The 25,376-nt window shown below is 34.9% G+C and overlaps 1 protein-coding gene and 1 pseudogene across 2 annotated transcripts; both read left to right on the top strand.

The window, feature by feature from the left end:
• The first annotated feature begins 1,329 nt into the window (after positions 1-1,329).
• LOC107617072 (histone acetyltransferase HAC4-like) lies at positions 1,330-25,376 on the top strand. Of its 2 annotated transcripts, XM_016318892.3 has the most exons (4): positions 1,330-1,411; positions 1,561-1,632; positions 4,325-4,551; positions 25,018-25,376. In XM_016318892.3, exons 2-4 carry the CDS (start codon positions 1,585-1,587, stop codon positions 25,187-25,189), a joined length of 447 nt encoding a protein of 148 aa, XP_016174378.1. In that variant the 5' UTR covers positions 1,330-1,411; positions 1,561-1,584; the 3' UTR covers positions 25,190-25,376. The 2 variants fall into 2 exon arrangements, with proteins under 2 accessions (XP_016174378.1, XP_020967792.1); XM_021112133.2 differs by lacking the exon at positions 1,330-1,411 and having other exon boundaries at positions 1,423-1,632.
• Positions 8,151-9,000, top strand: LOC148543820 (uncharacterized; annotated as a pseudogene).

The raw sequence follows: 25,376 nt of genomic DNA, 5'->3' as shown, positions 1-25,376 counted from the left end.
TTAATGAATTAAAAAAATAAAAATATTTGATAATAAAAAAATTAATAAAAAATAGTCAAAATTTATTTAATTAATGAATATTAAATAAGATAAGTTTTGACAAAATTCTCTCTAACGTTATCATAAAAAAAAGTTATCATTATCTTTTTTTTAGTTGTCCATCTAACTTAACAGGCCAATAATTATTTATTACAAATTTAAACTCTATTAAGAGTTTGTCATTGACTAATAAATTACTGCATATACAAAGCAGGATTTCAACTCCTAATATTTACTTAAGTAGATGAATAAGCCCATCAAAAAATAGTTAGTTATGATTATCTTTGATCTCCTAATTTTTGGCCTCCAAATATTTTTGTTATCAATAAAAAAAATTAATTTACATTTGCTTTAGCTCGAAAATTTTCATCATGATAAAAAGTCTTCTGAAGTGATTGGATTAGTTACTTCCATTATGAATTGGATTAGTCCCATTAAATTGAATCACTTTCTCAACGTTACAAAATTCGTCACTTAGAAGATCCAAATCCTCTTTCGTAATCATACCCTTAGTCCTTAGATCAACGTGATGCAGCGCAATTGACAACTCAAATTGGATATGTGGGAAGAACTTTAGGTTCAATTCCCACTAAACTTTCTCACTAGGAAGGACCAAATAAATCAGTGTCATACTCATACCATAAAAGCAAATAGAATTCCATTCAGGGAAAAGTAGAAAAAAAAAAAAGCAACAATGCTAGAAATTAAGAGGGTACCAGTAAAAAATTAGTCAAATGTTAGAATCTAAAACTTCTACGTAGATGGTACTTATGCTAGGCATTAGGATGTTTCTTCTACTAAATATAAGAATGTTTTTTTTTTCATACTAAATGGATGTTCTTTTATATATTTTATAAATTTTTTTATATACTAAGAATCGGAATTGTTGAAAATTCCGTGATCTCCCCCCTATTTCTCCAACGTATCATTCAGAATTTTAATTTGGAGTGAGAAACAATTAATATCAAATATTATAAATTAAAAAAAAATAAAATTAATTAAATATAATTATAAATAAATTAGTTAAGTTGTTTACTTTTTGTCTGATCACCTCTTAGTTCTATATACTTTTCCAAAAGCAACATTATACTTTTCCAAAAGGAAATATTTATGATATAATAAATAAATCAATATTTTGAAGTAATGAATAAATATTACTGGAAAAAATAAAATGGAAATGGATTTTGTTAATATTAAAAGTAATTTTTTAAGTATACGACACCGTTTAGAGTTAGGTTTCATTGATTGTCTCACATAAATACTTGTCTTGTGAAAGTTGTGCTGCTAAGCCGTCACAATTTTTTTACAACATATTGACCATATTTTATCAAGATTTTCCTTGACAAACGTCGTATCCTTTTACTTGTATTGAGTAAGAGCTTTAGGTTCTTGTTCATTCTTTCTCATTCTCTATCTTCAATCATCAAAGATTCAAAGTCTACGGTTTATCTGTTTAATTAGTATATGGCCTTTGACTGTTTTGTTTTCTTTTGATTTTTTTTTTGTTTTAAACATTCCTAGTTTGTGGCTGACAAAATTTGTTCGATGGCCAATCTTCATCTTCAGGATAATGGAGATACCTTAACAATTGAGGTATTAAGTGATTTCATCTTTTGATTCAAAATTTCTAATTAATTTCAATAAACATGTGAATACCTCCTTGGGGATTTATTTTAAATAAATAAATTAATTATTGATATATATTTTTTAAATTATTTATCTCGTTTATAACAAAGGCAAAATATATATAAATATATTATACTGCAAACGAGATAAACAATATTAAAATAAATAATACGTGATTAACAAATATTTTTATATGATATGTAATTTAAAAAATAATTAAATATTATATTAATTAAATTATCATTTAATTTATAAAATAAATAGCCGATAGCAAGTGTTTTGATCACATTGTCTTCAAATTCGAATTATAAAAAAATCCAAATTTGAGCTTTTATGTCAAATTGGAGGATTGTACATTAAATTAATTTTTTAATAACAAAAGGTACAGTGATAATTCTTTAGGAGTAAATGAATCAAATGATAATTCTTAAGAAATTGTTAATTATTTTATTTAAAAAAAATTCATAAGTTTTTCATAATTTAAAAACAAAATTTGGATTTTTTTTAACGTATAAATATATACAAATATGTGATGATTGAATTTTTACATTAACAATGCGCTCTTAGATTTAGAAATTTTATAAAACTTGTAATCAAATTTCAACTATTGATTATATTGTACCCATATAGAAAGATATAACAACAAATTTGTTATTGTTTTATTTTTTTTATAGTACTCTTAATTTAATAGGCTACAAATTATTCTGTTGTAAATTTAACATTTATTTAAGTAGATAAATTAATTGATCATTCAGTCTACCCAAAATTAATCCATTAATGTTTTATTATGTCAATGTGATTTTCAACCAAATCCTTGCCCAATTCCCCAAAAGACAAGGCCGTGGATTTGTTTTAGAGATCAAATATATATTAAATAGTTGAAAGTTGATTACAAGTTTTTATAATTTGTGTTATTTTTAGGGGTGTTTATGGATCGGATTCGATTCGCATATCCGCAGTATTTATCCGAATCTGATCCAAAATTGCATATATCGATCCGATTTGCAAGGTTATCGGATCAGATTGTGGATTTTATGTAGGTATTTGCATATTCGCAGATCCATAAAAATAAATAAATAAATAAGTGAATATTCTTTTTATATTTTATTTCAACTAATAATGATTATATATGTTGTATTATTTTATTTTTATTATTTAAAAAAGTATGTTTAATAATATTTTAATAGTAAATATGTTTAAAAGAGTAAAAAAATAGTATTTTGTTGATATTTTTTAAATAAAAATAAGCTTTTTAAATATTTATATATTTTGCGGATATATCCGAGATCTGATCTGATCTGCAAATGTGCAGATCGGATCAGATCTAAGATTAAAAATTGCGGATATTGGATCAGATCTCACCCGATAATTTTAGTGCGGATCGAATTGAGATTTTGGCTATATTCGATCTGCGTTTACTATTTTTAAAAGCTTTTGCATCATTTTTACAAAACTTATATGTTGTTCTAATAAAATTTAGGCTTAAGTATTGTTTTCGTCCCTAACGTCTTGGGTCAAAATCAAAATCGTCCCAACCTTTTTTCGTTATTAAAATCATCCTCAACGTTCAAAAACACTTTAAAATCATCATTTTTACCAATTTTATTTTTTATTACCAAACTACTCCTCATTAAAAAAATTATAAAATAAAATAAATATAATTATAAAATAAAATAAATATAAAATAAATAAAAAAGAAAAGAAAGAAAGGGATATAGAGAGAAACGGGGGGAAAGAAAAAAGGGGGGTTAGGCGCGAGAAGGGGGTGGGGGGGGGGGAGGAGGGGGAGGGAAGGGAAGTCGCACCGCCGCCCTGCCGCTTGTGATCCGCCACTGTTTCTCCTCCTCGCTCTCACCGCCCGCTTCTATTTTTTGTGAAATTTGTTATGGAATATCTATAATTTAATTTTTTGTGATTTGTCTTGAATTTGGAATATTGTTGTTGCTGAATTTGTTGATTATTGTTCAAAGTGAATTTGTTGATTATTCTGAGTTATGATTTTCTGAGGTGGGGGTGGTGGTGGGTTTTGGTGTTGATGATGATAGTGGGGTGATGGTGGGTTCTGTTTTGAGTTTTGTTATTGTTCTTCTTCTTCTTCTGATGATGATGATGATGATGACTATGATGATAATGGTGGTGGTGGTGGTGGGTTCTTGTTCATCTTGGACTTCTGGTTGATTTCGGTTGATTTTGAAAAAAATTCTGATGATGGTGATGATGACCATGATGATACTACTGGTGGTGGTGGTGGATTCACGTTGGGCATAGGCTTCTGTTCTGGCAGTGGAGGTGGTGGAGTGAGAAAGGTGAAGAGGAGAATGATGATGATGAGGGTATTTTGGTCCAAGAATTTGGGAAAGGATGATTTTAAAGTGTTTTTGAACGTTGATGATGATTTTAATAACGAAAAAAGGTCGAGGATGAATTTGATTTTCGCCCCTTACTTTAGGGACGATTTTAGTACTTAACCCTAAAATTTATTTGCTGTTTTTTAAAAATAAAATTTGTGTTGCTTTTTATAAAATTTCAGTGTTTTTTTTTTCTAAAAATTCGAATTTGCAAATATTACATCACCCTTGAATCATCATATTATGAGGTTCCTCTTATCTGATTATTTAACTAATTTTTATTAAATATGCTTGGATATAATTGTATACAGACAAGAAGAGAAATTGCACTGATTCAACATGCATCATATTGTCAAACTTTAAGTTGCACATTTCCAAAGTGTTTGAGGGTGAGGAAACTTATCAGGCATAAGGAAGATTGTATGATTGGTATTGATGAAGGAGATTGTTCGGAATGCATGGAAATTTGGGATTTGCTTAAGCTTCATGCTAAATATTGCAACACACCAGATCCTGAGTGTGAAGTACATTGTTGCAGGTTTGTCTATCATCCATGCTTGCCAACCTTAACCTATTACTATAGTGAAACTTAGTTATGATCTAAGATCTTTTAATATATTAATTTACACCCCCATTTCTTTTATTTTTTTACAGGATATAAAATATATTTTCTATGTTTAAAGTTTTTAAAAAATTTTAAAAATATCCCCAAGTTTTAATTTAATTCAAGTTTATCTTATTATTTAAATTAAATTTTAATTTTATTCTTTCAGTTATTTTTTTAACAATAAAAGTTAAATCAATTTTTTTTACCAACTCTATCCTTGTTAATTCTACATCGTCATCATCATCATTATTATCATCATCGCTTATACTATCGACAACCTATTATTATTCCTTACCTACAGATAATACCATCACCACCATCATACCATCGCCATCATCATTATCATCGTCAAAACAATTTCACTAGACCACCTTTTTTCATCTCACTGCCATTTCTTTTCATCCACCACCACAAAAAGTCGAATCACCCTCACTTCTTTTGGTCATTGGCCACCACCACCACCACTATCATTATGAACATCATCTCAACAACTTTATCGGATAACCACCCCACTCAACGATCAACCACCCCTTTCTTCTAGTTATCGCCCTCTCTGTCCCCTCCCTCCCTTCTCTCTTTCACTCTTTTTCTCTCTCTCTCTCTCATGTTCATCACTATATTTTTACCTCCACTGTCACCATTGTCTCTACCTTTTTTCTCATGTCACTCCAATTTCAATCAACACACAAATCCTAACTCGATCACCACCACCATCACTATCGACACACACAAAATCAACAATAACAAAGAGATATATATATATATCGAAATCAAAGAAGGAAAAGGAAGTGCCATAAAGTTTCGCAAAGAAAAATAGAGTGTGCGTTGGAGGAAGATAAAAGTGAGAAGATGGTGGAAGTGAGATGCAATGATGGTAAAGGGAGGTAGATCAGTAAAACATAGTAAATATAGAGAGAAAAAGAGAGAAAAAAAATTTTGAAGAAAGAGGCCAAGGTGACGGTGAGGTGAGAAAGTGTGGTTTGATAACATTGTTTGGTGGTGGTGGTCGTGGCTAAAGGGTAGGATGCAGGCAGTAAGGGTGGTGGGGTGGTGAGCACTGGTATTGTGATGATGTGGTGGTGTGTACTGGTACCATGGTGGTATAGTGTGATGGGTAGGGATGGCAACAGGGTAAGACGGGGCGGGAGATGCCTCCCTACTTCTGGCCCCGCCCCCAGATTTGCTTTCCGTCCTCACCTCGATCTCCACTGTGGGGAATATTGCCCCATCTCCATTTTCTGCAGGGTCTAATTTCCTGTGGGGACCTACTCTCCATCTCTTTATATTAATAATTTATATGAAAATTGTACTAAAAAATTAAAAAAATCACAAAATATTATTACAATATACAAATAGAGTATTGTCCAAGATTACAAGTCCTAAAATATAAAATAACACACCATAGTCATGGAGAGAAGAGATTAAAAATGTGGAACAGCACAATGTTAGTGTTATGGAGAGAAGGGAAGATATTTTTTAAGTTAGGATTAGATTTTTCAATATATATATATATATTGAAATGACTAAAAGATCTATATTAAAAATAAATTATTAAGAATATTTAAATAAATTTAATAATTAGGGACTTAGTAGGGATGGGGATGCCCGCGTCTGTTTTGGAGAAATTTTACCCCATCTTCATTTCTGCAGAAAAAATTTTTTGTCTTCGAGTTCTTATTTGGAGCGATTTTCGTGGAAATTCTCATATTTTGGGGAGTTTTGCCATTCCTAAACTGATAGGATTTAGGGATGAAGATGATATCTGATGATGATAAATATAAGGGGGCAAAACTAATAAAATTATTTTGACTTTATTTTGATCATTAAAAAATTAAAGGCAAGTACAAAATTAAAATTTATTATAACATTAAGGATAAAATTGAATCAAATTAAAATTTAAAGGTATTTTAAAAAATTTTCAAAAATCTTGAGTACAAAAGTATAATTTATCTTTTTTTTATATATTTTACAACATACATTTCACCTCGTAAAAATAAGATAATTAGACTTAAAAAAAGTTAATTTTTTTATATCTACCAAAATAGCATATATATATATATATATATATATATATAGAAAATATATTACTTTTGAAATTGATTGTCATGAGAGTGCTAGTTAAAACTAGAAGTTACATATTCTTTAGTTATTAATTTTAAATAGAGTAAGGTATGTTTTTGTCCTTAATATTTACGATTTTTTTAAGATACTCCTAACATTTGCGATTTTTCTTTTAAAATTTACTTATTCTCTACCTTATCCAATGTTTTGAAATTGAGGTTGTGGTGGTGCCATAACGTTATGGCATGGCGGGTTTTGACTCTGCCGCCATATTGTGGTCGTCGCAATGTGGTTTTCACGACGGGCGCAATTGCGGTGGCGCCATGACGGAACGCAATGTAAATGGCAGAAATGGCAAAGTTTTTTGGATTTTCCAAAAAAATCTGAGGATGTTTCTGGTAAATTAGAAAATCTAAGTGATCCCACTAATCCTAATAATCAGCCTCTTATTCAAAAACTTCCTCATCTGCCTCATTTTAACAAAAACTTCGCTCTGTCTCTATATTCTCTGCGATGCTTCTCTCTGCACCACCCATCGCCGTCGCTCATCGCGCCACTTGTCGCCGCTGCCGCCGCTCGTCGCACCGATCATTGCTGCTGCTCATCACCACAGCCACTCCTTGCTGCCACTGTTAACCATGGTTCCCTCTTTGGTTCATACATCTTGTTTCAACTTCTCTACTGCCCCTTCTTTTCTCTCTTTCCTATTGCCCTTTCTTTATAGATGTTATCAATAATCAGTGTTAAACCTCTCTTCTTATAATTTTTTTCCATTTAGTTTACTATGCCCACTTCTAGACAAGCCCTTGATTCTGATGCTCCTACCCCTGCCTCCGCTGGTCCTGCAGCTGGCATTGCCTTTGTTGGTCCCTCAGCTCCTGTCCGTTCTAATAGAATTGACCCAGGCAGAAAATATATTAGTACTGAAGAAGAAGAAAATACCAATGACACTGTACGTAATTTTTGTGAAAAAATTATAAAAGGAGGCATTACACGGACAAAAGAGTACTTAATGATCAAGCCTAGAAACGTTGCTGGATGTAAAATAGTCCCAAAGGATGTTATTGCTAAATTATGGGAGTATTATAATCAGAAAAAGAATCAAGAAAGACAAAGTGCCACACCAAGAAGTACCGAAGAACAGAGTTTTAATGCTAGGGAACTTGACATAGAGAGTTAGGGATTCAGATTGTCAGAGGAAGATGCTCAAGGGATTGATGAGCTTCATAATCCAACTCTAATGGCAGTAGCTAGAAGGGGTGCAAGTAGTATGAGAGGTCCAATGGTCTTGTTTGTTAGAAGACCTGAAATCGCCATTACAAGAAACAAAAGAGAGAAATTGAGGTAGCAGAACATCAAAGAAGCATGTAATAAGGAAGCAGTTCGTAGAGTTCATCGATACATAGTACGGTGGTTCTACCAAGCTAGGATTTCCATTGATCCCAGTGAAGTTGAGGAGTTTTCAAGATATGTTGTGGGTTGGAAGCTTTGGTCCCAATTTACTTACTCCCAATTATCATACTCTAAGGGTTCCATGAAGAGTTGGAATACACTAAAGGATTGTTGAATGGTCATAAAGAATAATGAAAAAAGTATGACTTCTCTAATATGTCAGATGCTTGGATGGATAAGAGGTAAAGGAGCATTATTAATTTTTTTGTAAATTCTCCAGCTGGAATAATGTTTTTGAAGTTTATTAATGCTTCTGATTATGTGAAGATTGGTGAGAAATTATTTGATCTTCTTGATGATGTTGTAGAGAAAATTGGTGAGCAAAACGTTGTTTAAGTTGTAACTGACAATGGGAGCAATTATGTTCTTGCTGGTAAGTTGCTGATGGAGAAAAGACCAAATTTCTTTTAGACCCCTTGTGCTTCCTACTGTTTGGATTTGATGCTTGTGGATATTGGGAAGCTACCATTAATTCAAAAGCCTATAAAAAGGGTTATTTCTTTGGTTAGCTTCACTTATAGTCACTCTAGCACGTTATCTATGTTGAGACACTTCACAAATGACAAGAAGTTAGTAAGACATACAGTCACCCGATTTGCCACTTCATTTCTCTCTCTGAAAAGGCTTTATGAGGAGAAAGAAAATATGAGAAGAATGTTCACCTCAAATAAATGGGCAAAGAATAAGTTGTCAAAGGAGGTAAATGGGAGGGAGACAACAAAGATTGTTATCATGCCCTTCTTTTGGAATCATGTCAAGTACACCTTTAAGATCATGGGCCCTCTTATTCGGGTGCTTAGACTTATTGATGGGGAGAAGAAGCCACCAATGGGATATATTTATGAAGCAATAGAAAAGAGAAAATAATGCATCATAAAAATATTTCTTAATGATGAGAGCAAGTACAATGATATTTTTAAAAATCATTGACAACAGATGGAATTGTCAACTTTATAGTCCGTTGCATGCAGTTGGTCATTTTTTAAATTCCAAGTTATTTTATGATAACCCTCACATTGACTGGATTTAGAAGTCACAAAGGGGTGGTTTGAGTGCATCATTAGATTGGTGCCAAGTCAAGTTGTGCAACAGAAGATATTGAAGGAGCAAGCACTATACAAAGCTGGCTATGGACTTTTTGAATCAGATTTTACAAAATCTCAGAGGAAAAAGATTTCACCCGGTAAGATTGTTATAAATTTTACAAAGCTTTATAAATTTAGTTCGATTAAAATCTTAGACAAATTTATTTTAATTTTATAGCATTTTGGTGGCGGACATATGGACATGAAGCTCCAAACATGCGAGACTTTGCTGTCAAGATCTTGAGCTTGACTTGTAGTACTTCAGGATGTGAGCGCAATTGGAGTATATTTGAGCATATTCATAAAGTATAACCAACAACTCGTCGAGAGGTACAACCTTAAAGATGAAGTTGACCCTATTGTACTCAATAACATTGATGAGTATAATGAGTGACTAGTTGGAGAAATTGGGACTGCCACCTTTCGAGATAATGATAATGTGGATGATGATGCTGATTTGGTTCATCAAGATGACAACACTTTGAGTTGGAACCTTGTGTTTGAAGCAATGGGGGGACATGAGCCTACGACAAATACTAGGAGAAGACAACAAATTAGAAAAAGAAAAGAACCTGCAACTGCAAGCGGTGGTGCAAAAGGTGGATCAAGTGGGTCTATGGCTTCAAAAAAAGAAAAAGAAAAGGCAGTAATTGTGGAAGAGGAAGAAGAACTAGAATTTGAAGATGAAGAGAATTCTGAAAATGAAGAAGAAAAAGAAAAGGAGATTCAATTTAATGATACTGAATCAGAGGATGATGAGGGGGCAGAGGGACACGATAACAATCATGTTAATTTGGATGAAGTTGATGAGAGCTAGAATTTAGATGGTTTATAGTTTTTATGTTTTTTATCTTCTATTTTATGGCTTCCTTATGACTTTTGAGTTATCATTTGAACTTGATGTTATGTTTATTTGCTAAATTTGCTATTATATTTGCTACATTAATTGGATGTTTTATTACTAAAAAGTTCCTTATATAGATATGAAGGTTGTGGTAGGCTTAGAGAAGGGGGTTGAATCTATGCATTCCTTTTAAGTTGCTGTTATTACCCTTTTAAAACAAACTTTCAATTTAGGTTCTGTTTGAACTCAGCAGTGGAAATTTATGAGACAATTTATTTTTGTCTCATGAATATCAGAAAATAGAACTCAGCAGAGAAGAGAAAAGCTAACACCAGCATGTATCCTGGTTCGGTTGCCTTGTGCTGTGCAACCTACATCCAGTCTCCTCCACAACTATGGAAGAATTTCACTATAGTTAACAGTATTACATACACTAATTTTCCAGGATTGACCCAATCCTTTCACACTCAAGTTCTAACCTAACTTGACATTGGCTATGCTAATACCTAACTAATCACTCTTAGTGCTAACCCAACTAAGAAAGAGATACCTCACAGGTACAAGATGCAAGACATGGACATATCTAAAGAAATTAGAAAATAACTCTAGGCTTTTCTCTCAAGTGTTTCACTCAGCCTTTTTCCACTCATGGCTTTTACTTGAGTTTTCTCACAATGCCTTTTTTCACAAGAAATTACAGAAAGATAAACATTGAAAAGTACATTACAATCTGTAAAACATGAAGGAGATTGATTTCATCAACAGCCTCTGTGCTATGCGAAAAACCAGATTAGCAAGTCTCTGATTCAGTTCTTCATACTGGCGGAATGCACCTTTGATTAGGTTACACTGTCCAGTTAGTTGAACTTCTTCAAAGAGCTCTCTCAGAACAAAATCTCTATTCACTGGTTTTCTCTCCTTACCTTCTGAATGAGCAGCAAGCTTCTTTTATCTCCTTGCATGTTGCTGGGTTCTTCTTCCAAGGTCAACACCTTGAGCCTTGAGCTTCACCAACCCACAGATTCACTTTTTCTTCTTAATCCCCAGAGTAGAAACTTTGTTTCTGACTTCCTCATCTTGACCGAAAGCCATAAAGCAGCAACCATAGAAATCTTTCCATAGTCAACTTGATCTGAGCCCTTGAAAACCAACTTGGTCCCCAAGTCATGTTTAAGACCGTGGATACACAGCAGAGAAGAACAGAAACCATCTTTTCTTTGTATCCCATTTTGGATAGAGCAGAGAGTTGGGAAGAAGAGAAGAAGATCTGATGCATGCAAAGAGGAAATGGGTTACCTTTAACCTAAGCTTGATTTGGTTTGAACTTGTTGAAATGACATCTGCTTTTCAAGCTTAACCCTTCTCTCTCTTGCTTCTTTGGTGATTAGCTTAGGGAAGAAGCTCTCTCTCTTTCTCTTTCTTACTTTTCTGAAACTCTGATTTGACTATGACAAAAGAGAGGGGAATGTTGCTTTGGTTGGAGCAAGATGGAGGGAATTGAAATTAAGCTGGGTTTGGTTCGGGTATTCATTTGAGCAACCCATCTGACTTCTTTCTTTTCTTTTCCTTGGGCTTCTATTTTGTTTTCAGCCCACCATTCTTTTCTGTTTGCTTTTCATTCCATTTGGGCTATGGAATTGGATTTGGCCTGCAACAATAAATAATTAGTAATATGCAAATATAATTAATCAACACTAATTATTTATTTTGCCCAAAAATAATGTTTGTCATCACTAATTAATTTAGTTAATTTCTTAACTCAACAATCTCCCCCTTGATGACAAACATGATTTAAGCAATAATAAAAAAGAAATGAGTTTGAGTAAGGTTTAGAAACTCCCTTTGATTTTTGTCATTTGCTTTTATGTTGCTCCCCTTTTCCTTTTCAAGATTAGCTCCCCCTGGATTTATGCTTTCCTCTTTGTTCCTGTTTTATATTACACTTAAAGAGAGCACAATAAAGAGCTATACACATTTATCTTGGCTAAAGGGTATCAAATAAACAACATCATACAATCAGCCCAACATCAAGCTAATATCAGCAGCAAAAGGATTCAGCATGTGAAATCAAGTTTCAATTAGACAAAAATCCCAAAAGACATAATAGTAGCTGCAGCAAATGCCAAAAAATTCCTAGGACACATTTACTAGTGCTTGCTATTACTCTCCCTTTTGTCATCAAGGGTGGATAATAAGCATGATCAACAAAAACATCAGTACAAATCCTACAAGAAAAGGTTAGATCACAGTCCAAAGTTCGAACTAAACTAATAGAAGTGCAGTAGTAATTAGAGTTATTACAGTCATCCAAGATAAAAATAGTTCAATAGTAGCAAAATAAACAGAATTCATGAGACAAAAAGAGAGCAGCAGCAGTTTTCATGAGACAATTTCTAGGCATCAGAACCATTCTCTTCCGAATTAGCTTCCTCTTCAACATCAGTGGTAGGGTCTTCATCCTCTTGAAGGTTATTGATGAAGGACATGAACACAACCACTCTATCCCTTGATTTCTTTAAGAAGTTCTCATGCTTGCTAGCCAGCTTTCTTTGCTCTTTGCTCATAGCAATCAAGTGAGTTGATTGAGAAACAAACTCCTGAACAACATCTTTGACCACATTCAGCAAGGCAGATTTCTTTCTAGTAGAGATGGATGTACCCTCAGTGGAAGGAGCAGGAGAATCCTCAGGGACAAAGTCATCATCTTCATCATCTAGGACAACTCTTTCAGATCTAGTGGGTCATTTTTGCTGTTTCACTGAACCACCCCCTTTTAGGTATGAATGTCTATTTTGATATTCCTCATTGGTCAAGTCAACACCAAAATACTCAAATATGCAAGTTAGAAACATGCCATAAGGAAGTACTTTGTCCTTTTCACTCCTAACAGTATCAAACATATATCTAACCATCAAATATACAAATGACATTTCCGTTTTGGTGAGAAGGGCATATAAAACAAGAGTATCAGTATAGGAAACCCTTTGATATGAGCCACTTTGAGGAAGAATAATATGGTTGACCATTCGGTGCAACTGAGCACGCTCATACCGCAGGGCTTTGTGAGTGGGTGTAATGCCATCAATTAAAGAAACATGTTCACAGATGTGTGCCAATGCATCATGATAAGAAATTCCAACACCTTCATCCCACTTAACCGAAGTGTAAGCACAAGGCCCAACATCAGTAAACTTCAAAGCATCACTGATGGTTTCATTATTATGTCTCGGCCCTTTACATATGAGTGGGCAGTGCCTTCATGATAAGTCATGTTTGCATAAAATTCTTTGACCAACAAGGGATAAACAGGCTTTTTGATGTCAAAAAGATGATTCCAGTCCAGAAAAATCAAGTTATCAACAAATGGAAAACCTTTTCTTTTCAAAGATGGCAAATAAGCAAGAAAAGAGGGACACATGGTACGATACTTTATAACCCCATCATAAAAGTCATTATTCATGGCAGATTTAAATCTATAGGGATTATAGTTCGAGTGAGAGGTAAAAGAATGGGCTTTGTGATCAAAAGGTCCAATGTCTGGTTTGTAACAGCCCAGACCACCCACTAGCACGATATTGTCTGCTTTGGCACACAAGGCCTCACGGTTTTGCTTTTGACGATAGGGATGCTAGCCGAAGCCCCCCACACCACTCGTCAAAATGTGTCATGCTAGGGAGAGGTATCCACACCCTTATAAGGCATGCTTCGTTCCCCTCTCCAACCGATGTGGGCTTTACAATCCACCCCCCTAAGGGAGCCCAGCGCCCTCGCTGGCACATCGATTCGGGTTCCGGCTCTGATACCATCTGTAACAGCCCATACCACCCACTAGCACGATATTATCTACTTTGGCACACAAGGCCTCACGGTTTTGCTTTTGACGATAGGGATGCTAGCCGAAGCCCCCCACACTCACTCGTCAAAACGCGTCATGCTAGGGAGAGGTATCCACACCCTTATAAGGCATGCTTCGTTTTCTTCCCCAACCGATGTGGGCCTTACATGGTTCTTTAACATTTTTGAGAGGGACTCGAGTGTTACCTCGTTGAGAGCGCACAAGAACAGAGTTTGGCTTAGGTTTTGTTGTCTCAGGAACAGGTTCTTCGACAGCAGGACGCTTACCATTAGATGAGCCAGGTTTCGAGGAGCTTGGTTTGGATGGCGTTGCCTTAGGTGGTGGCGTCGGTTTGGCAGGGGCAGGGTACCTTGGTGTGGTCTTGGTTTGTGCGAGGAGGAGAGGTAGGAGAAGATGGTGAATGTGTGAAGGTTCTGTCTTGGGAGCGAGTGGAAGGCTTGGATGGAAGTTTATACACCTTTTCACGAGGAGGTTTGTGTGCTATGGTTTTCTTCCTCATTTGGTGGTTTTTGATTTAAGAAGAAAAAGAGTAATGAGGGTAGTGGTGAAAACCGAAAGGGATAGAGAGGGAGTTATGGAGGGAAGAGAGGGAGTGTTGGTAACCGTACCCAAAAAAAGATTTTCAAAACCATGCAACTGCATCACCATTTGAAAAGACTTGAAAAGATATGACCTCATAAAAGAAAGATTTGATTTGATTTTCAAAACAAGGAAATTTAATTTTAAATATTCAAAATCCTTAAAAAAATTAAACTGAAAATCTTTTTGGACAAAAATTAAAATAAAACTTTTTCAAAAAAAATTAAACACACAGGCCAACAAAAAATTTTTAACCAAAAAATTGTAACATTCATATTTGGGCCCAGAGATAGTTGGACTTAAGGAAACACATTTGGACCACTCATGATCTGAATTTTGAAGTTAGCCCAGATTGAGTTTCACTTGAAACAAGCCCAGAACACGCTGATTTGAAGGAAACGTTCATCACCTGTCCAGAATTGTCTCATACCTGTTTATGAGACAAAAACGCTCCAGCAAATACATCAGCAATTTTTAAATAAGGAATCATAACTCAAAATTCCTAGACAAGTCCTAAGCATGCAGAATCTATCATCAGCTAATGGTTTTGTAAAAATATATGCTAATTGTTCCTCTGATTTAACAAATTGAATGCAAATATCTCCCTTTTGGACATGCTCTCTTATTGAGTGAAATTTCACTTCAATATGTTTAGTCCTAGAGTGCAAAACTGGATTTTTAGAAATATTAATGGCACTCATATTATCACACATCAAGGGAATATTTTCAGCATTTAATTTGTAATCGGCAAGCTGTGTTTTTAACCATAAAAGCTGAGAACAACAGGAAGAGGCAGCTATATACTTAGCCTCTGCAGTGGATAGGGCCACTGTTGGTTGCATCTTACTTGACCAAACATTTAAGGACTTTCCAAGGAAGCAACATAAACCTGAAGTGCTCCTTCTATCAACTCTATCACCAGCAAAATCTGCATCACAATAACCAACTGCAGAAAAATCATCAATCTTAGGATACCAAAGACCAAAATTGGATGTGCCATGAACATATCTAATGATCCTCTTAACTGCAGAAAGATGTGATTCTTTTGGTTTGGATTGGAACCTAGAACACAATCCAACACTTTGCACAATATCGGGACTAGAGGAAGTTAAGTACATAAGAGAACCAATCATTCCTCTATACCTAGTCTCATCAACATCTTTCTCAGTTTCTCCCTTATCTAATTTTGAATTAGGATGCATAGGAGTTCCCATGGGTTTGGCATTTTCCATACCAAATTTCTTAACTAATTCCTTGGCATACTTCTCTTGATGAATGAAAATACCTTTTTCAGTTTGTTTAATTTGCAGCCCAAGGAAAAAATTAAGTTCACCCATCATACTCATGTCAAATTCACTTGTCATGAGCTTTCCAAATTCAGAACAAAGGGATTCATTGGCTGATCCAAAAATAATGTCATCAACATATATTTGGACTAGAATAAAAGAATCATTAGAATTCTTGATAAATAGAGTTGTGTCAGTGGTGTCTCTTTGAAAACTATTTTTCAAAAGAAAAGAGCTAAGTCTCTCATACTAAACTCTAGGAGCTTGTCTTAAACTATAAAGAGCTTTAGATAATTTGAAAATATGATTAGAATGCTCTTTATTTTCAAAACCAGGAGGCTGCTCCACATACACTTCTCTATCTATCACACCATTCAAAAATGCACATTTCACATCCATTTGATATAATTTAAAATCACAAAATGCAGCATAGGCTAAGAGAAGTCTTATGGCTTCCATTCAGGCAACAGGGGCAAAGGATTCATCAAAGTCTATTCCTTCTTCTTGGTCATATCCTTGTGCCACTAGCCTTGCCTTGTTTCTTGCAATGCTACCATCTTCTCCCAACTTGTTTCGAAATATCCACTTGGTGCTGGTCACTTTCTTTCCACTTGGCCTTGGAACCAAAGTCCACACTTGGTTCTTTTCAAACTCAAGAAGCTCATCCTCCATAGCTTTAACCCAAGAAGGGTCACTAAGGGCTTCCTTGACATTTTGAGGCTCTATTTGTGAAAGAAGGGCAATGTTTGATCCTTCATTTGCCTTTCTAGTGGAAGACCGTGTTTGCACTCCATGAGAAACATCCCCAATGACAAATTTCTCAGGATAATTCTTCAAGAATCTCCATTCACGAGGTCTGGTAGATTTGGAGGCAGATTCAGATACCAAGGGAATCTGGGTGCTGCTGGCTTTAGGATTTCCTTCAGATTCATGAGACAAAATGGAATTGTCTCTTGAATTTTCAGCAGTTGCCGTTTCTGGTTCAGTTTGACCAGAATTTTCTTTTTCATTATTTTGAGTGGCTTCATTTTCCTTTTGAGCTTGATTTCCTACATCACAATCTTCCAAAACTCTTTGCACCAAATTAGTATCACAAAATGTAACATGTATGGACTCTTCAATAATCATAGCATCTTGATGATAAACCCTATATGCTTTACCAGTTGTGGAATATCCTACAAACAAACACTCATAAGCCTTTGGATCAAATTTTTCCAAATTTTCTTTGTTATTTAAAACAAAACATTTGCATCCAAAGATGTGCAAGTAATCTAAGTTTGGTGGGTAGCCTTTCCAAAGTTCATAAGGGGTTTTCTTCAAAAATTTTCTTATGATTGTTCTATTAAAAATGTGGCAAGCCGTGTTAACCGCTTCAACCCAAAGGAATTTTGGAACATTACTCTCACAAAGCATAGCTCTTGTCATCTCTTGTATGCTTCTATTTCTTCTTTCCACAACACCATTTTGTTGTGGTGTTCTTGGACAAGAGAAGTTGTGAGATATTCCAAATTCCTCGCAAAAAGATTCAAATAAATTATTTTCAAATTCAGTTCCATGATCGCTTCTTATAGAAGAGATTTTCAAATCCTTTTCATTTTGAATTTTCTTGCAAAAAGGTTCAAAGGCCGAAAAGGCTTCATTTTTGTGTGCAAGAAATAAAACCCAACCAAATCTAGTATAGTCATCCACAATTACTAAACCATAATGTTTACCACCTAGGCTTTGAATTCTTGTTGGACTAAATAAATCAATGTGTAGCAACTCAAGTGGTCTTTTAGTAGAAATGTCTTCCTTTGGTTTAAAAGAATTTTTTGTTTGTTTTCCCATTTGACAAGCATCACAAGTGATGTCTTTGTCAAACTTTATCAAAGGAAGACCTTTTACTAATTCTTTCTTCACAAGTTTGTTTATTTGAAACATACTTGCATGACCCAATCTCTTGTGCCATAACCACTTTTCAGATTCTTTAGAGTGAAGACAAGCTACATTTTGATCTTTTAGTTCATCAAGAGTAAGTCCATACATATTATTAAAATGCTTGGTAACAAACATCACTTCATTTGTCTTTTCATTAACAACACAGCATTCAAATCTTTTGAAAGTAACTAAATATCCTAAATCACACAGCTGACTTATACTCAAAAGATTGTGCTTCAAACCACATACCAAAAGTACATCATCAATGAAAGTAGATTGCTCATTACCTACTTTTCCAACAGCAATGATTTTACCTTTACCATCATCTCCAAAGTCACAAAACCTCCATCATACTTGTTTAGTTTGATGAAGTAGGTTGACCTTCCAGTCATGTGCCTTGAACATCCACTATCCATGTACCACATGTCCTTTTTGTTCTTGGATGCTAGGCAAATCTGCATGAAGAGTTTCAAGTAGCCTTAGGTATCCAAATTAATTTGGATCCTTTGAAGTTAATCCATCTTGGTTGCCCAAGAGCATTGAAATTACAAACAACATTATAAACTTTGTTTCCTATAACTCTCTTTTCAATAAAACATTGTGCATATGAGTGACCAAATTTCTTGCAATTGACACAATGATTTTCTGATGTGTGTCGCTGAAATTGAGGTGAGTTATATTGCTTGAACTGATTAAAGTGTTGAAATTTTCTGATTTTTGGAGGAGATGCATTTCTTTTGACAAACTGATTTTTATCAAAGTTATTACTCTTTGCAAAAGCATTTTCACCAGAATTTCTTTGAACATTTTTACCTTTCGAAAATGAGGTTTTGTTATAAAATGGTGGTTTCTTGAAAGCAACGTCATTTTTCGAAATGTAACCCAAACCTGGCCGGTTTGAACTCGGATCAGTTCTTGGTGAAGGCTCAGTTTCACTTGTGTACACTTTATTAAATTTTTCTTCAAAAGTTAAAACATATCCAATACCCGATTTGTTTGGTATGGGTTTGGTATTTGATGAAGAAGCCACAAATTTTATAGAGGAAGTGTTGAAAACTGCATCTTCCTTGGCTATGTAGCCTAAACCAGATTTTTCAAATAATGGTCTTTGACTTGCAAGTAATTTGTCCAAGTTACTAGAACCTTGAGCAAATTTTACTAAGTCACCATTCAGCCTTTTAATCATATCATTTAATCTTTCATTTTCAGCAATTAACTCATGAGAAGGATCCACAATGTGCTTTCCTTTTAATTTTTCAAGTTCAGATTTTAGAAATCTGTTTTCTTCAATGATGTCCAAAGCACATTCAGTTTTCTTCACTTTTTCTTTTAAAAAATTATTTTCAGCTCTTAACACATCTCTTTCAGATCTGCATTCATTGTACTTGTCAAGCAGTTTTGAGGTGTTTAAAGTGAGATCATCAATAATAGCATGTAAGTCCTCAATGGTCAAATCATAGTAATTTACCTCATCAAGATTGTTGTTTCCAGCCATGAAGCAGTCTTTGTCATCTCCTTCAGATTCTTCTTCTTCATTTGAGTCATTCTCAAGATCCTCCCAAGCTGCCATGAGTACTCTCTTCCTTTCCTTTTTTCCTTTGTCCTCCTTTTTGAGCTTTGGACAGTTTAGCTTGAAATGTCTAGCCTCCTTGTAGTGATGGCACGTCACCTTGCTCAAGTCAAACTTGTGCTCCTTTGAACTTGAACCCTTGTATTTTCCCTTGTTCTTCATCATCCTTCTAAATCTCCTAGCAAAAAACAAAAGCTCGTCATCTGAAATACCATCACTAGACTCACTCTCTTTTGGTTCTATTTGTGACTTGAGGGCTATTCCCTTTTTCTTTGAGTCTGTGTTTGTGTGTGTGGCTTCGTAGGCAAGGATTTTTCCTCTTAGCTCATCATAGGTTATGAGGCTTATGTTGTTACTCTCGGTTAGGACAGTGGCAGTGTTTTCCCATTCTTTTGTGAGGCTTCTAAGGAGTTTTCTCACCAAGGTTTGTTTTGCATAGTTTGTACCCATAGCATCAAGGTTGTTAATTATGATTGAGAATCTCTCAAACGCTTCATCAATGCTTTCTCCATCCTTCATGCTAAACATCACATACTCTTTTCGCAGCATATCAATCCTCGTTTCTTTGACTTGCTTGGTGCCTTCGTGTGTAACCTGGAGTTTTTCCCAGATTTCTTTGGCTGTCTTGCATCTAGACACCTTCTGGTACTCTTCAAAGCTGATAGCACAGTGAAGAAGGTTGATTGCTTTAGCATTCAGCTCTATCTTCTTCTTATCATCTTCATTCCATTCAGCTTCTTCTTTTGGAGTCACCACTCCATCAGCACTTATTTTTGTTGGGATTTTGGAACCGCTCACAACAATCTTCCATATATTGTAGTCAATGGATTGGATGAAAATCCTTATCCTTTCTTTCCAGTAGGAGTAGTTCTTCCCGTTGAAGAAAGGTGACCGGTTGTTTGACTGGCCTTCAGTGAAGGTGTATGCAACTGTAGTTGTGCCCAAGTTGTTCACCATTGGATCTTTGCTCCAAGCGGTTAAGCTTGATTCTTGAGACCTTAGCTCCTGATACCAATTGAAGGTTGTGGCAGGCTTAGAGAAGGGGGGTTGAATCTATGCCTTCCTTTTAAGTTGCTGTTATTACCCTTTTAAAATAAACTTTCAATTTAGGTTCTGTTTGAACTCAGCAGCGGAAATTTATGAGACAATTTATTTTTGTCTCATGAATATCAGAAAATAAAACTCAGCAGAGAAGAGAAAAGCTAACACCAGCATGTATCCTGGTTCGATTGCCTTGTGCTATGCAACCTACATCCAGTCTCCTCCATCACTATGGAAGAATTTCACTATAGTTAACAGTATTACATACACCAATTTTACAGGATTGACCCAATCCTTTCACACTCAAGTTCTAACCTAACTTGACATTGGCTATGCTAATACCTAACTAATCACTCTTAGTGCTAACCCAACTAAGAAAGGGATACCTCACAGGTACAAGATGCAAGACATGGACATACCTAAAGAAATCAGAAAATAACTCTAGACTTTTCTCTCAAGTGTTTCACTCAGCCTTTTTTCACTCATGGCTTTTACTTGAGTTTCCTCACAATGCCTTTTCTCACAAGAAATTACAGAAAGATAGACATTGAAAAGTACATTACAATCTGTAAAATATGAAGGAGATTGATTTCATCAACAGCCTCTGTGCTATGCGAAAAACCAGATTGGCAAGCCTCTGATTCAGTTCTTCATACTGGCGGAATGCACCTTTGATTAGGTTACACTGTCCAGTTAGTTGAACTTCTTCAAAGAGCTCTCTCAGAACAAAACTTCTATTCACTAGTTTTCTCTCCTTACCTTCTGAATGAGCAGCAAACTTCTTTTATCTCCTTGCATGTTGCTGGGTTCTTCTTCCAAGGTCAACACCTTGAGCCTTGAGCTTCACCAACCCACAGATTCACTTTTTCTTCTTAATCCCCAGAGTAGAAACTTTGTTTCTGACTTTCTCATCTTGACCGAAAGCTATAAAGCAGCAACCATAGAAATCTTCCCATGGTCAACTTGATCTGAGCCCTTGAAAACTAACTTGGTTCCCAAGTCATGTTTAAGACCGTGGATACACAGCAGAGAAGAACAGAAACCATCTTTCCTTTGTATCCCATTTCGGATAAAGTAGAGAGTTGGAAAGAAGAGAAGAAGATCTGATGCATGCAAAGAGAAAATGGGTTACCTTTAACCTAAGCTTGATTTGGTTTGAACTTGTTGAAATGACATCTGCCTTTCAAGCTTAATCCTTCTCTCTCTTGCTTCTTTGGTGATTAGCTTAGGGAAGAAGCTCTCTCTCTTTCTCTTTCTTACTTTTTTGAAACTCTGATTTGACTATGACAAAAGAGAGGGGAACGTTGCTTTGGTTGGAGCAAGATGGAGGAAATTGAAATTAAGCTGGGTTTGTCATTTGAGCAACCCATCTGACTTCTTTCTTTTCTTTTCCTTGGGCTTCTATTTTGTTTTCAGCCCACCATTCTTTTCTGTTTGCTTTTCATTCCATTTGGGCTATGGAATTGGATTTGGCCTGCAACAATAAATAATTAGTAATATGCAAATATAATTAATCAACACTAATTATTTATTTTGCCCAAAAATAATATTTGTCATCACTAATTAATTTAGTTAATTTCTTAACTCAACAAGATAGATTTTATAATTTATTATATTTACAATTTTTTTGCATGTTTTTTTTGTACATATATATGTATTTTTTAGGTAATACGTCATTTTTGCCATTTTTCGCAACGCCATCTGCTATAATTTTATGGTGGATTTTTGGCTCACCCCATGAGCCGCCATCCGCAATAAAAAAACCATGACCTTGTCCTCCTCTATTTCTGCCTTGCCCTTCGAGTATGCCTTTACCTTTCGTTCTTCGACCTTTACCCTCACCCTGGCTCCACGTTCGTTTTTTCTCTCAACGTCCCTACCGTTGTCCTCTCTCCTTCTTCCTCTATCTATCTCTCTTTGTAAGACTAACTCTCCATTTTGGTCTTTGAGATTCATGTGATTATCCATTTTGGTTTCCAAAATTCAAAATCCCCTATAGCGGTTCCCCATATTCGGATTCGGACACCAATTTGGTCCCTCGACCCTTTCAGAAAATAGCCAGCAAACAAAGTGTTGAGATGGCACCCCTTACCATACTGGACGCTGCAACGACTAGTTGACGTGACTTAATTTGTATTTGTACCCAATATGGTCTTTGAAACTCTAATTCCAATCTTCCTCAACTTCCTTCTTCTTGTCTTCTTCTTTTTCTTATCACTGCCACTGCTGCCTTTCTCCTTTTCCTCGTTTTCTTCCTCTAACGTCGCAAGTGCACCATCCTTTCCACCGCCGGAGACGACTCCAAGTCCCACACCGCCTCTTCTACTTTCTCTTTTGCCGTACCACCAACTCTTTTTCTTCCCCACTCGGCCATGGCGGCTTCGGTGCCATCTTCTCCACCACCCTCCCTCCTTCGGTGAGAACCCCTATCGTAGTGAAGCTCATGGATCCCACAACAACCTCACAGCAAGGTGAACGCGAGTTCCACAATGAGCTTTTCTTTGCCTCTAGGCTCCACCAATCCCCCTTTGTCATCGTCGTTTGGGAATTCTAATCAACCCAAAACGACATCATTTTCTCCTCGTCTACAACCTCATGGCAAACGGAAACCTCCAAGACGCTCTATTGCATAGAAAGTGCCTTGAACTCTGCTTCTCTATTGCATTGGACATAGCAAAACGTGTTCTTTTCCTTCATAGTTGTGGCCCCCTTTGATTTATAGTGATATTAAGTCTAGTAATATTCTCTTTGATGTTGAATTCAATGCCAGGATTGAAAATTTTGGACTAGTCTGTTAGAAATTGATCCCAATTTGAATATTTTGGACGATGGGGGTGATTTTGAGAAGATAATGAGGAATTTTTGGAGTGTAATTATGGTGGGATTGTTGTTGTCATTGATAATTATAAAATGGAAAAGAAGAAGACAAAAAAGAGGAAGGAGGATGAGGAAGACTGTAATTAGAGTTCCAGGAGCTACATTGGATACAACTATAAATTAAGCCACGTCAGCTAGTCATTGCAACATCCAGCATGGCAAGGAGGGTACCATCTCAGCACTCCATTTATTGACTTATTGTCTAAAAGGATTGAAGGATCAAATTGGTGTCAAGACTTGAATCTAGGTACTACTATAGAAAATTTTAAATTATAGGGACCATAATGGATAATCGTGTGAATCTTAAGATCAAAAATAAGAATTTAGTCGTCTTTTTCAATTTTGTTTATTTTTTAATTAAAAAAATCAGTTGCTATTGTTGTGGGTGAGGAATATGTGGTAGAAATTTGGGTGGAGTGGAATGAGTTGTTATTATTGATTAATGAATGGGGTGAACGACATCAGACAATACACTATCATGGTGTGGGTGGGGAATGGAGTGTGATAGTTGCTGTTATGATGGGGTACTGCGGTAGTGAGGGGGTTTAATGTTGTGACAATGCTGATAGTGGTATAGGTGGTAGTGCAGTGGTGGTGGTGGTGGTTAGATGAAGGTGGATGGATGGGTTTGGAGGAATTTCTAACTAGGTGAGTTTGAGGTTAAAGTTGGATTAAGAATTTAATATTTGAGTTAGGATTATGGCTAGATTAGAGAGCATTAAACTTAAATATTAAGAATAAAATTAAATCAAATTAAACGTTAAAAACAAAAATATATTTTACTATTTTAAATATGATTGATAGTAAAATTATTAAATACGTCTAGAGTTAATGATGTGACAACACATAGGGTTTGAAGTCTTTGTCCAAGTAAGGCTAGCATCCTAAGGATAGGATAAAATTTAGACTTTAGACTCCATCTTAACCCTATTCACGGGTTAAATTATCTCTAAAATCCAACCCTACTCTACTTGCGAGTTAAGAATCTCTCAACTCTAACCCTACCCATACTCTAAAGTTCTACACTCGACCCACAACAAATCAAATTTTTCAATAGAACATAATATATAATCATTTCATAGTTCATAAACATACTAATAAAATAGAAAATACAAAATTAAATCCATATTAAAATTAAAAAATGTGAATTCGATTTTTATCAACTTTATTATATATGTAGAATAATTTTTAATAACATATTTAATATATCACGAGTGCGATATGATCGAATTGTGTTAAGCTTATATCCACATCCGATCCTACCCGCATCTCAACCCAACTCAATGCAGATTGAACTGCCAATTCTACTCGAACGGATTGATTTGGATTGAATACCCATAGATAGGATTAAAATTGGCAGCTCTATATCCAAGCGATAACAACTGAGATATTATGAATGTGAATGTATGATACACCTTCTTCGATTTCATTCGACTTTAATCATGATTAATACAATGTTAAAAAGAAAAAATGGAAAATTTACTTGATATTCCTAAAAATTGATTTGTTAAACAAATCTACCAAAACTATCCAATAATCTCTATTTTTGTTTTAGATGGATATATTTTTACTCCATATCGTATTTTTTTATGATTAGTTTTAGTATTTAATTCATTGTGGAATTCAAATACCCTGTATAAAAAATAAATTTTTAAATAAGTTATTATATATTTATGTATAATATATATTATTTTATTTATTTTTAATGTATATTTTATATTTTAACATGTATTTTTACTGATTAATAATTGGTTTTTAACATGCATATAAGATTATTGTTTTAGTAAAGTAATCCATTGATTTTTGTTAATTTTTTGGAGTGACTTCAGAGCCATGAAAGCAGAGATTGCGAAGGCGAAGCGACAGAGTAATTTGAACCGAAGAGCGGAAGTAATGGGATTTGTCTTGGAGGCTGTTGTAGCAGCTTCGAATTCAAATGTGCATGACGTGCATCTCAATCTCTCTGCTTTGGAGACCTGCATTAATGAGTATATCATATGAATCAACTTCAAGGCTTAATCATAAGCAAAACTTAGTAATAGGGCTTGGTTTATTTTGATTTTATATGGCAGGACTTATATAAGACCAAAGCAATTACTTCTTATCATCTAAATTTCTATTTTAAACCTTTATCTGAACAATGTTATACAATGTGATGATAACATTAATTTTGCATGGATTTGTTAAA

This window comes from Arachis ipaensis, chromosome B9, assembly GCF_059453495.1.
Source record: "Arachis ipaensis isolate K30076 ecotype BB chromosome B9, ASM5945349v1, whole genome shotgun sequence".
Taxonomy (NCBI): domain Eukaryota; kingdom Viridiplantae; phylum Streptophyta; class Magnoliopsida; order Fabales; family Fabaceae; genus Arachis; species Arachis ipaensis.
This window is presented reverse-complemented; position numbering and strand designations above follow the sequence as displayed.

Excerpts from the sequence above, each read along its gene's own strand:
- LOC107617072 (XM_016318892.3), top strand. The coding sequence starts at position 1,585 with ATGGCCAATCTTCATCTTCAGGATAATGGAGATACCTTAACAATTGAG. Across the intron at positions 1,633-4,324 it reads GAGATACCTTAACAATTGAG|ACAAGAAGAGAAATTGCACT; the intron begins GTATTAAGTGAT and ends AATTGTATACAG. Across the intron at positions 4,552-25,017 it reads TGTGAAGTACATTGTTGCAG|AGCCATGAAAGCAGAGATTG; the intron begins GTTTGTCTATCA and ends GAGTGACTTCAG.